General features: G+C 45.6%; 1 protein-coding gene across 1 annotated transcript in view; it reads left to right on the top strand.

The window, feature by feature from the left end:
* The first annotated feature begins 1,059 nt into the window (after positions 1 to 1,059).
* Positions 1,060 to 12,656, top strand: part of LOC124083441 (quinone oxidoreductase-like protein 2) — a 29,213-nt gene continuing 17,616 nt past the window's right edge. Inside the window, exons 1-8 of the mRNA XM_046430109.1 lie at positions 1,060 to 1,170; positions 1,258 to 1,366; positions 3,455 to 3,551; positions 4,841 to 4,899; positions 5,391 to 5,456; positions 6,154 to 6,263; positions 7,156 to 7,237; positions 10,938 to 11,119. Coding sequence (XP_046286065.1) covers positions 1,121 to 1,170; positions 1,258 to 1,366; positions 3,455 to 3,551; positions 4,841 to 4,899; positions 5,391 to 5,456; positions 6,154 to 6,263; positions 7,156 to 7,237; positions 10,938 to 11,119 — 755 coding nt within the window. The 5' untranslated portion in view covers positions 1,060 to 1,120. The remainder of the gene's footprint in view (positions 1,171 to 1,257; positions 1,367 to 3,454; positions 3,552 to 4,840; positions 4,900 to 5,390; positions 5,457 to 6,153; positions 6,264 to 7,155; positions 7,238 to 10,937; positions 11,120 to 12,656) is intronic.

The following is a 12,656-nucleotide window of genomic DNA, read 5'->3' on the forward strand; positions in this document are numbered from 1 at the left end:
CCCCCCCCCAAAAAAAAAAAAAACAACCACCAAGGGTCAATGACAAAACCACACAAATAGATAGAAAGCTGGATTTGAACCTGAACCTAAGATCCATAAACCCTTTGACCAGATGTCTTTTAAAGACTTGTTATTATCTTTAAATGCTACAGTCTAGTGATAAGCATGTGCCTTTTATATATTGCTAATATATAAATAGTTGATTACTGTTAGAGGTCCACTTAATTTTAATATTTCACAGATAATGCTTTTATGTTTTAGTTCTCCAAGAGTGTGCCTCTTCATCTAGGTGGTCACTGAATCAATATTTACCGAGCGTCTACTAAGTGCAGACGTAATATAAGCTTTGGGAACGTGAAAATCTCTAGATTTTAGCCTGACATTCATTGGTAATACTCTTTGAATTTGTGTAGGTTTATTCAATATCTGATCATTAGTAACAGTTAAGTTTTAGTGTAATTGATCCTGTGTGAGAAAATTAGTAACAAGAACTGAACCCTAGCAAGGTGTTCGAATGCAAACATCAAAGACTTTACCTATGAATTCAGAGTTTCCTATTATCTTCTGTGATACTGGAGAATCAACGAAAAGTGTTCTGTCTCTGAGCTACATCCTCACCCCTTTTTTAAATTTTATTTTTGAGACAGAATCTCGCTAAACTGCTGAGACTGGCCTCAAAATTGCAGTCCTTCTGCTTCAACCTCAGCAATCCCCGTAATTGGGATCACGGGCGTGGGGCAGCGCGCGCAGCTGTGAATTTGGGATTTCTTTCGTGCAGAGGACCCAAGAACCGCTAATTGACTGTTGCCAAATGTGATTTTAAAATTCTCCCAAATCTACGAAAATGACAACGAAGGATGATCTAACTCTTTTGCTCGTTTTTTTCCATTTTCCCCTCTGGCGGGCTCCAAGTTCAGGGAGGCCTGGGGGAAGAAGGGACTAGGACGCCCCAGCTACAAGCGGAGAGCTGCAGAGCCGCGGCCACCGCCCCGCCCGCTAGAGTCCCGGCGGGCGCGGGGCGTGTCCCGGACGCCTTCCGCTCCCGGGGCGGGGCGTGGCCGCAGTGTCCGGTCTTCCTGCAGCGCTCTGGCCACTCCCTCTAGCGTCCAGTCTGCCGGCCATGGCGGCGCTGCTTTGCAGACGGTCACTCCCTCGGACGTGGCTCTGCAGGTGCCATGCTGACTCCCCCACCCTACAGGCAGCCCCGGGGTGCGCCCGAGGGCGGCCTGAGTGACCAGCCCCTGTTCCCTGATGCAGGAGAGCTGGGCAGGGCTGTGGCCGGCACTACCGCGCCGCGCTTTGCGCCGAGCTGAAGCAGCCTCTGGCCATTGAAGAGGTGGCCCGCCGCCCTGTCCGACCCCACGAGGTAGGGTGGCTGGCCAGTCCCTGGGCCCCCGTGACCCACGGCAAGCGTCCTGCCTGAGTCAGGTTCCCAGGTCCCAAGCTAGGGGGCGACCGAGAGACTGCAGCGCAACTTGGTCCCAGGGCTAGAAGGTCAAGCCCCTGCAAGGTTCACGAAAGGGTCAAAGCGCTAAGGAAGATTGTTCCCCAGCACACTCGTGTAGGCCTCTTTCTGAAGATTCCACATCTGTTTCCTTAGAAACAGAAAACTGATTTGCACACGACTGCACAAACACCTGCCAGTTACTGATGTAACAGATAAACGGACCCTCTCTTGTCCTTTGTTCCTTTTCAGTGTCCTGTCAAATTAACTGCCCTTCCATCTACCCCAAACCCTTACGCTCCTCTCTGGGGTACTGCAGTAATTTGGGATGGATTAGTTAAGGCCAGAGGGCAGTTTCACTGAAATGTGGAAGTCTCTTTGGCCTTGCCTGTTGGCCATTCTGGTAACATAATGTTACTACTGTGGAGCATGAGAATCTGTGCCAGGGGGAAACCAGTGGTGAGCCTCAGTGTCTGGGGACCACAAGTGTGAGGGAGAAAGGCAGCTGCAGGGCTGAAGCGACTCTAAGGTGGAGCCTGCGGCTAAATGGATTATTTGGAGGAGCCGGAGATGGCAGCCAGACTGCTTCCTGGGATTCTCATGCTGAGAGAGCTCATCCTTGGGTCAGTCTCAGATCAATGTGGAGTGGCTTTGAGGAGCACGTGTGCAGGATGCTTGTCAATAACTAATGTGTCATGCCCGCAGTGTGTGCAGGCTGAGGGCTGGGTTCCTTTGTTCTATTTGTCCAGACATTACTTTGTAAGGCATTAGCTCATGAGACCTGAAATTATGTTATTTTTATCCACCATTAAATCTCTTTACTGTAGATTGGTGCTTGGCATGTGACAGATGCTTAGATTGCTGAATGAATGAATTTTTTTTCTTTTGTAGATAAAAATGTCTTCTCACCAATAGGGCAACCTCTGTGCTAAATTTAAACACACAGATACATATTGATTTGGTGTCTCAGCCTTCATTTCCTCCTCCGTTTCCAACCCCTGTAGGGATGTGTTGCCTACCACAGTAGTTCTCCAGGGTGCATCGGAACCACCTGGGGCTTGTTAAAACAGATTGCTGGGCTTTGTCTCCAGAGTCTCTGCTTTGGCAGGATCTGGGATGGGGCCTAAGAATAGGAATTTCTGACAGGTTTCCAGGTGATGCTGATGCTGGTGGCCCAGAACCACTGGCTCACCACTGTAGTTCTGCCTCAGTTATGGGGCTGCCATAGAAGACAGGAGGGGGTGTGTGTAGGCCAGCCTCCAGGATTCCAGATTCTGACATGATAGAATGGTCTGTCATGTTAATTTTCTATTTAGACATTTTAATGGTTTTCTGCTGCTCTTAGAATGAAGGCCAAAATCCTCAATATAAACCTTCAAACATTTGTGTGGTGTGGTCTTTTTTCTCTCTTCCTTTTTCTTCCCTCTCTATGCTTCCCTCCAACTCTTTGTGCTCTAAGCTTGCTGTTTTTTGTCTCTGATGCAGGGCCTTTGGCACATGTCATTGCTTTTGTTTTGCCAACCTTTTTTCCTCCTGCTTTGAACAGTTAACTCTGAGTTGTTAATTAGCTCAAGGATTATTTTTAAAAATTTTCTTGACTTCCCCAAGAAATCAAATCCTGCCAGTATAGACTTTCTCAGCATTACATATTATTCCTTTTAACACTTTGTGTTGAGTTATGATTTGACATATGGCTTCATTATGATTTTGTCTCATATGTTTTTTTCCCACATTTTAAATGAGTGAATTATAGTTGTACTTGATGGTGGGATTTGTTGTTACATATTCTTACATGCACACAATATAACAATATCATCTTCATGTCTTCTTTACTGTCCTTTTTGCTCCCTGAAGGCAGAAACTTGTCTGTTTCGCCTCGCCTCGTGATTGTCCTCTGGCTCAGTGCCTGCATACGGCTTTTATTTCTTCAGTAAATCTGTTTGAATAATCAAGTGAACTTTGTCTCCAGAATGTGTCCTGCTCTGTTTTGCTGCTCTGTTCCCTTTGCAGGTCAGAGTTGAGGTCCATTTCTGTGGAGTCAACTTTGCTGACATTTTGGTCTGTCGTGGCCAATATCAGGAGAAGCCCCCTCTTCCCTTCACACCTGGTGAGTATGGGGGACCAGGTGACTGCTGCTTCAAGAAAAGAAGATTCCGAGGGTTTTCAGAACCCCATGCATCTTCCCAGACACTGCTCTTGTGGTGTTTGCCTGTCCTTGGCGAGGTTTCTGTTAAGATAAGTCAGCATCATTGCTAAAACCACTAGAGTGTAACCCCCACCCCCGCAGGGTAGTTTCTATATCTGTCTTGCTCAACATTGTGTCCCTAGCTTAGGGACCATTGTGTACCTGGCTCAGAGTAGATGCTCAGTAAAAACTTTAAAATGAATAAATGAACAGATAAATGTTTACACGTCATTATGTCCACCAGAATTCTGCTCATGAGAAACATCGATCCCCTCATCATGCTCATTCCTTCCTTGACAGTGCCTCTTGTTTTTTCATTGAACCATCACAAGCATCTAAGACTTTCAGTCTCACAAGCACACGCCTAGTGAAACCTAATGCGAGAGGATCAAAAAGAAGAAAAACAGTTTACCCTGTTTAGTGACCCAGTGTCTGATTTTCACGATTCCCAATCTCATTACTTCTAGATCATGGACAATGACTGATTTTTGTTATTCAAGTTGCTTTAAAGAGATACAGATAGAGCTTAGCATATTTACATTATATCTTATGTATATACATATTATTGAGAGTTCAGTGATTGCAAAATAGTTGCCATGTTTTGGTCTGAAGGTATTGGATTTTGCCTTAACATTTGGAACCATTTCCTTTTGTTTGTATTAGCTAAAATGCTGAATAGGGGAAAGATGTCATATACAATTGAGTTATTTCCTGGCAGGTCAGGTAGGAAATGCATGATCATTAAATTCAGAAATATCAGATGTGGGAGAAGAAAGGTCACGCAACCCTGATTCATCCAGTTGAGCCAGTACTGTCTGAATAAACAGTTCATGTCCTGGAGGGCCACACACCAGCAAAGGAGACGTAGAAACAGATAAATAAGATATGATAAACACGGTAACTGGGAGCTCTAGGAGCCTAAGGCCCCAGTGATCAGGGTCAAAAGTTGCTGTGTACCTGTGATATTGACACTCTGTGCTTTACACATCACAGTCAAGCCTGGGACTGCCACAGGTTTCCAGGGTGTGACAATGACATCTTATGCTCACTTTCCTGTGCTTTGAGTATGCTTTTCACACTGCTAGGTAAAAGTAATGGTACTTAAGACCTTATCAGTTCCTAAAAGCTGATGGATGGCCTGATAATCAAGGTCTTCTCATTGCCATGGGGCTGAGTTTTACAGATAATCTAATCTTTCAACCATGTTTTAGGAATGGAGTTTTCTGGGACAGTACTGGAGACAGGCGCGGATGTCAGCTCAGTGAAAGAGGTAAATGAGTTGAAATCCAGAGAATCGACTGTGTATGTAGCTATGAGAAATGTGCTAATCTCATTTGTGCCCCAAAGGTCTTGCTTCTCCTGGCCTTTGTCAGCAGACACTATAAGAAAATAGAGAGAGTTCTGAACTGGGGGGAAGGAGTTGGGTGGAAGTTTCTGGCTTCATTAAACTCTTCATTATGAATTCTCAAGTTTGAGCCTCACGTGATAGACGTTCACACGGGGATTCTAATTCATACCCACCTTTTCCTTACCATACCCCATTCTTGTCCAGAATATGCTCAGATTGGCTTGGAAACTGGGTGGCAGCATTGAGAGAGCTGTTGTTTTATTTACTAAACATTAACTCTGAATAGATAGGAAGGCTAGCCTATGTCTTGTGGGCCAGAGATGGGCATTTTTCTTTTATACCTTGACTGATTCAGGAAGAGGTGAATGTAAGGCCATGCATTTGAACATACCCTGTTGTTGTTTTCCGTTCAGGGAGATCGAGTCATTGGTGTGAGTGGCTTTAATGGGATGGCTGAAGAATGCATCGCTGACCAGAAGGTAGCCCTCTCTCCAGATCAATGCTTGGAGGGTTTTCCTCCTTTGTTTCCTTTAATTTCCACCCCTCCCTCATTCCTCTTCTTCCTCACTCCCCATTTCTTGTTTCTCAGCCAACTACTTTTTTTTTTTTCCTGCAGTGCTAAATCCCTTCTCTTTATTGGTTTGACAACCTTTGCACAGAGCTTTGTTTGTGTGGAGTGTTTTCATGAAGAAGGGCACTTTGTTTCTGGAGTGCCTGAGCAATTGGCTGGCAGTCCAGTTGGAACATAGGTAGTTTTGGTAGAAAAACTGGTTGGGCGCATTGGCTTCTTCCCCCAACAAAGCTTATGAAAGAGATAGCCCTGGGAATGCAGCCAGCCATGGTGGCCTTGTGTGGTGGAGCAAGATGTGGGCTGTGCCCCCAAATGGTGCACAGTACACGATCCCCCGCCGTGGCTTTGTTGAGGTGAAATTTATGTACCGTACAATTCACCTCTTACAGTACAGCGAGTTGTGGTCTGTTCTCCATAAATTGGTTCTTTTTGAGCCAGAGGCCAGCCTTAGGGTTTTGAGGTCTGATGCACCCAAGTCCTGGACTCTGGTCTTGACTTCCACTGGTTATTCCCATTTCAAGTCAGTCACTCAAACCACAGTATTTCCTGAGTAGCCTTTGCAGGTACATGTGCCTAATCCCTAAGCCACTGTTATCTCTTTATAGACCTTGTGGCGGGTTCCAGAAAAGGTCTCCCTACAAGAAGCTGCCGTCCTACCTGTGTCTTATGGCACTGCTATTTTGGCTCTAGAGCATCGGGCCCATACCCAGCCTAGGTAAGGACTATGAAGCCAGTAGGGGGTTGGGTTGTACCCTTCCCTGATCCTAGAAGTGCCCAGTAAGACCTTCCCCAGTCCCTTCCCTTCTCTCTCCTTCCTGCCCCTTCTTTCCTTTTTTCTCCCTTTCCTTCAGCTCATCTTCACTTTGGCCGAGGAAAAGGCCAAAGGAGGTAACCACTGGACACTGTGGTATGGTGACTGTGAGGGCATCATTTTGAGAGGGAATGGTAGATGGTGAACTTGGCCCGTATGAATTTGGAAGCACAGCTTTCTTAAACCTGAGTTTAAGAGTACTTCCTAGAAAACCTTAGAATTGGGAGAGTTGGTTTGTTTAAACTCACTTCACAGGGGTTTACTGGAGGCCTGTGGGGTGTAAGGCTCGGTGGTGTGTGCCAAGTGGAGTGTTTTAGACTCCGGTGCTGAAATTTCTGGTGTTACCTGGGACACTGCCTCTTGATCTTTTCAGAGAGCTGACCCTCAGAATTGCTTCTGACTGGTGGGTCCAGGTGAGTGGTCGCCATGACTTGACCATCATCAAATTGGGCAGTGTTTAGTAGGATCATGATTTCAGGGCAGAGTTTCTGAAGCATATATTGGACTGGTTGCTCAAACGAGCAGTTGCCCCTGACAGGAGTTGAGGAGGCGACCTAGAGAGATTGGGGAATCTTTTTCCTGGGGAATCTTCAGAACTGGATCAGATTAGCACTGATCTAAAAGTCACATACGTAATCCACCCCTCAAGACTGGGGAACATATGTACAGGAAGGTTTGAATGAAATGCTCTCTTAATGTTCTTGCTTTAAAATATTTAGTTCCAGAATGTTCCTGAAGTCATTACTGGACGAGTCTTGAAGGTATCTGTAGTAACTTTCATCTTTCTTTGGCACAGAGAAACTGTTTTAGTAACGGCAGCAGCTGGAGCCACGGGCCTTGCAGTGATAGATGTGGCAACAAATGTTCTTCAAGCCAAGGTATTTACATGTTTGGAGTCTCTACTTTAAAACAAAACAAAACAGGGCTGGGGTTGTGGCTCAGTGGTAGAGCGCTCGCCTAGCATGTGCGTGCGCCCTGGATTTGATCCTCAGCACCACATAAAAATAAATAAGGGTATTGTGTCCAACTACAACTAAAAAATAAATAATAAATAAAAATCAAAACCAAAATTAAACAAAATGAAAAAACCTACCTTCAGTTTTAGACATGGGATATATTCCTTAACTTGTTAAAAATCATATGCAGTGCACTGAGGAGATAAAGCAACTGGGAGTGGGGTCTGGCCATCTGTTTGCTTAGCCTGGTGAGCAGCCTAGTAGTACATTGCTTGTCCTTTCAGTTACTGGAACCCGGGGAGGGCTGCCTTGCAGATGCTATCTTCTCCACCTGTCATTCTCTGAACCGCCTCCCCCTGCAATTCAGATCTAAACTCATGTGTTATCTTTTCAGAGAAGTATTCTGTGTCGTCAGGCTGGGTCAGGCTCCTGTCCCCACTGTTTGTGATCTCACTACACCCTGCACTTCTCTTTCTTCATACACACCTCACTGCATGGTTACCTTTTCTCATGTTATTGGATTAATGTCTCTTCCTATCGGACTGTAACCCCATGAAGGCAGGGAAGTGTCGGTGTGGTTCATCACTGTGCACTAGTACCTCATGTGGTACCTGGAACTTGGTAAGCATTCAAGAACTATTTTTTGAATGAATGAACAATGAATGAATCGAGAAAAGAATGAAGGAAGGAATCCAGTTTCTATAGGGGCATCTCTCTGAGGCTGCGGGTATCAGAGAAAGAGTGCTTTTTGGAGGAGGGAGACATTTAAGACAACTTCCAGAGGACTGGCAGCAGTTGAATAGAGGAAGAATGGAGGAAGAGCCTTATTCTAGTGGTGGGGGACATTTTTAGAAGACCAAGAAGTAGGAACTGGCACCATGCATTTTAGAGAATCGCAAACTAAGGACTTGGGGTGGAGTGGTGGAAGGTGACTCTAGCAACGTGGGCAGAGAGGAGGTCTGAGCTAGCACAGAACTGAAAACTTTGAATGTTTATTGGAAGCGGTTGGAAGCTATTGAGAATTTCAGGTAAGGAAGCGACAGGATCATCTTTGCATTTTACTTGGTAGCCATGGGGAGGAGGGATGGGACGAGGTCAGAGGTAATGGAGGCAGGGAGCAGGGTGGGCTCCTGGAATAATCCAGGCAGTGGAGGCCATGAAGTGAGTCGTACTCAAGTGGGAAAAAAATAGATTGGTGACTAGAGAGCATCCAAGTAGTCAAAGAACAAAAGCTTTCAAAGGTGGCCAGCCCCCTGGAGGTTCTCATTCCAGCTCTTAATAGCATCCGTTTCCTCTTTTATAAAATAATTGTGGGAATATTGAGAATTACACGTGCAGTGCTCCTATTTGAAGGTGTGGCCTGTCATTAAGAATCTTTTAAAAATGAACCCTAATGAATGTCTAATAAGAAATATTATTAGGCATAAAGTGGGAAGGAGCAAAGTAGGTTAGCGTGTGGGGTTGCCACAAAAGGAATTGAGAACAAGGAAATGGGGAGTTCAGTTTGGATGTGTTGAGTGCAAGGCTCCTGTGGAGCATGTGATTGGAATATTGAGGTAGCAGTTAGACAGTCAAATTTGGAAGTAATTGGATTGGACTGGAGCTTCTTCAGGTGGTGTGTCTCCTTTCCTGTGAAGTTACTTTGGGAAGGACCTGTGAATCTGGAGAGCAATCTTGGATACTAGGAGGCTCTTCTTGAAATGTGAACACATCCTGTGTGAGCATGAAGGGTGTTTAGCTCCTCTTAGGGGAGAGACCATAATTAGTCTCGTTGTCTAGAGTCATCGAAGATTTAACATTTCTAGGAAGATAAAATTGTACCATTTGTCTCAAATAGTTCTGAGAGATTAAGTAGAAAAAAATTGATTTAATTCAGATATTGAAATCAATCTGAGCTATATTTTCTTTCACAGCAAGAATGGTTCTAAACAGAAGTAAGCAAAAATAAAAGTAAAAGCAATGTTACCACACCACCTGCTTGGAAGAGGTTGCTTTGATAACACCTTCCATCCACAGCATTTCATATGCACCCAGAGTGCCTCTGTAGCAATTGTCTTACCCTTGACCCTCGCAAACCCCAGAGAGATAGACAATATAAGTGTTTATTATCCCTGTTTCACAGATGAAGAGAAAGAGCCACCAAGAGAGAAAAGAATTCACTGCAGGTGTCATGGAGTCCCAGTGAGAGTCTTGGGATGGAAATCAGGTGCTTGACCCTAGTCTAGCCCCCCCAGTGAACTGTGCTATTTTGAGAGACTACCAGGGAACTTTTGAGGGTAGCTTCTAGTTTCAAATAGTTACAGGTGAGTTTGGAATTCTTTAAGGGCATCCATATTCTTGGGGTGTTTGTGCAGGTCCTGGGCATTACTTGGAGGGCGAGGTAGTCAGGCTGGTGGCCTTGCTCACTGATGAGGCACCTGTAGCTGATGCTTGACTATTTGCAGCTCTTTTGGAATTCCTGCAAAGGGCCCTCAGCCATCTTGGCTGTCCATGTTGGGCCTTATGCACCGTTTTCTCCTAGGATGATGGAGTAGGAAGCCTGGGCTTTGAAGAAAGGCCTGACTTTGAATTGTTGTTCTACCATCTTCTTCCTGGATGACCCTGCTTGATTGTTGAACCTCCCTGAGTCCCTGTTTCTGCCCATAGAGTGAAGTAATTATACTTCCTCCATAAAGTTCTTCTGAGTCCTAAGAAGAATACGTGGTTGCCTGCATGTAACAATAGATACGATTTATCTCACACTTTGTTTTCCAAGTGCCTTATACACAATGTTCCATTTAATTTTAAAAATAAGTCTTTGAAAGAAAAAAAAAAAAACCCATGCAGTAACTGAGACCCGGAGAAGCAGACAGGCTGCACAGGTTAGATGTGAGGACTCTGGAGACGGTTCCCTGGGCGCGGATCCCAGTTCTGCCTCCTGTTGGTGTGTGACCTTCCTCAGCTCCTTTCCCTTCCTTTGCTTCTGTCCATAACAGGGATATTAATAGCATTTCCTTGGGGCTATTGTGATTAAATGAGTTATTAATTTATGTTAATCATTTGGAATGGTGCTTGACAAATGGTGACACAGTATGTTAGTTCTCAGTAATTTGCCCCGGGTGACACGGCTAGTAAGTGGCAAAGCCAGGATTTGAACCAAGTTCTGACTTCAGGATCCTTCCACCAAATCATGATTTACCCTCTGGGAAGCCTTTCCTGATCTAGTCTAGATTGGATACCTCTTGTTTTTACTTCTGGAGCCCTGTGTCCCGCCCCAGCACACTGCTGGACCTTGTCCCCTTGACGGAGCTTGGTGTCCCACTTGTATCTTTGGGACCTGACTCGTGGTGGGTGCTCTGTAAACGGTGGCTTTCATTGGCAGTTGGAGAGAACTTTTGGAGTGTCTTTAGAGCCACCTCCCACCTAGAACTGTTGGGTTCCAGATGGACCTCATGGCCGGTGGGGCATGGAGGGGCCTAGGGAACAATGCATTTGTTGGGCCTCACGTGGATTCGGGCCGATGCTTGGACAGCAAGCTGGTACTGGTGTCCGTGACTAGCACCTTGGCCGCGGGCTGGGGAGATGGGGTGTGCTCCTCCTGGAGCATGTTCTGACCATCCTAAACCTTGTGTTCTTTGTGTAGGTAATCGCTGCGGCCGGAAGCGATGACAAGTGCAAGCTGGCGGTGCAGAGGGGCGCGCAGGGCAGCGTGAACTACAGCCAGGGCAGCCTGAAGGAGGCCGTGAGGCGGCTGGCGGGCAGCCGTGGGGTGGACGTGGCCATCGACATGGTGGGAGGAGAGGTCTTCCTGGAGGCCCTCCGCAGGTGGGTGCGTGCAGTGGTCCACCCAGAGGGGCCTGAGCTGACCCTTCCACACCTGTCTTCCTCCTGGCCTTGCTCCTCTGTGGTTTGTGCTGTTGGCTTCTCCCCTCAGGCGTCAGCATCAACGAGAATAGCCGAGTGAGTGGGTGACGGGGAAGAGAAGCAGAGAAAATCAGGAAATCTTAAATATAGCAGAAAACAAAATACCCAACTGGAAAATATCCAAAAAATGACTGCAGACTCTCAAGTTGGCAACATCAAGTGCTTTAGAAATTATACATGTGTGAATTCCGCTCCGTGGGCCCCACTAACTACTGCATGTGCGTGAATGTGGAGGGTCCCAGAGGAGGCCATGTTCAGGGTTGGCATCCCAGGGTGGCAGTTCCCTTTGCCCAGTTCACGGTGAACCAAGGGACAGGCTCTTCTGAATGTTTCCTTGATCTATTAAAAATTATGACACTGGAGACTTAGTGGGGCTAAGTCTGTTGTTTTCCATACCAGTTCTCATTGTGTTTTCAACCAGAGTGTTTGGAGTATTGTGGGAGTGCTGGTTTTATTTCTCATGTCATCCTGGAAAGATCATGTTGTGACTTATTTCAGTTTAAAGCTAAAGAAACAGAAGCAGAGAGATTATCCTACCTGCAGAAGACAGGCGGGCAGTGTACATGTTGATGATCACCGCATGGTGCCTGGTATTGTGTTTAGAGGGGAAGCGAAGGAAGAGTGTGGACCAAATGAGCCCCCCCTTCTTTTCCCTTTGTAATCAGGGTCACTCTGCCACTAAGCTACACCCTCAGCCTTATTTTTAAATTTTGAGACGGGGTCTTGCTAAGTTTCTCAGGTTGGCCTCAGACTTGCAATCCTCCTGTCTCAGCCTCCCAAGTCCCTGGGATTACAGGTGTGCACCATTATGCCCCGCTTCGGATAATTGTGTTTTGACAATAGCTTCCCTTTCTCTTCTGAAGAAGAAGAGCAAACAGGCAAAGATGTTTACAGAAGTTGTTTTTAATGGCCTGTTGTGTAACATGTGTACACTGCGTGGTACTTTTTATAACAGAGAGTAGAAAACTTGTGAATTTTTGTAAATTATTCGGAATTCATCAAAGAAGCACCATGACTAGAGTCGTACAATAAGTGGTTGTGTAAAGTGTGATCTTTCATTTCTGATCCTGATTCTAAGTTTAAAATCTTCAACTGGTCTTGAAGTATAGCCCATGGGAGGACATTTGCTTCTGCCCAATTTCCTCCCACAAACGAGTCAAGGAGGTTAAATAGATTCTTGATCCTAAAGTGGGCCCCCTTGTGAAAGTGTAGTCCCCTAATATCTCGCTCACGGCTTATTTAAACGTTTTTCTCCTGAGGAATCCAAGATAGTAAAGGATTGGTCTTCCAACTTATAAGGTCAACGCAAGTTCCCAGCCATGGCTTTAATACAAGTTGCTTTTTTCTTTAATGTGATGAAATATACATAATCTAATACTTAGCATTTTAGCCATTTATAAGTGTACAGTTCCTTGTAACTATATGTGCTCACCGGGTT

Source organism: Marmota monax, unplaced genomic scaffold (genome assembly GCF_021218885.2).
Source record: "Marmota monax isolate L192 unplaced genomic scaffold, Marmota_monax_Labrador192_F-V1.1 WCK01_AAM20220418_F8-fsc00055, whole genome shotgun sequence".
Classification (NCBI taxonomy): Eukaryota; Metazoa; Chordata; class Mammalia; order Rodentia; family Sciuridae; genus Marmota; species Marmota monax.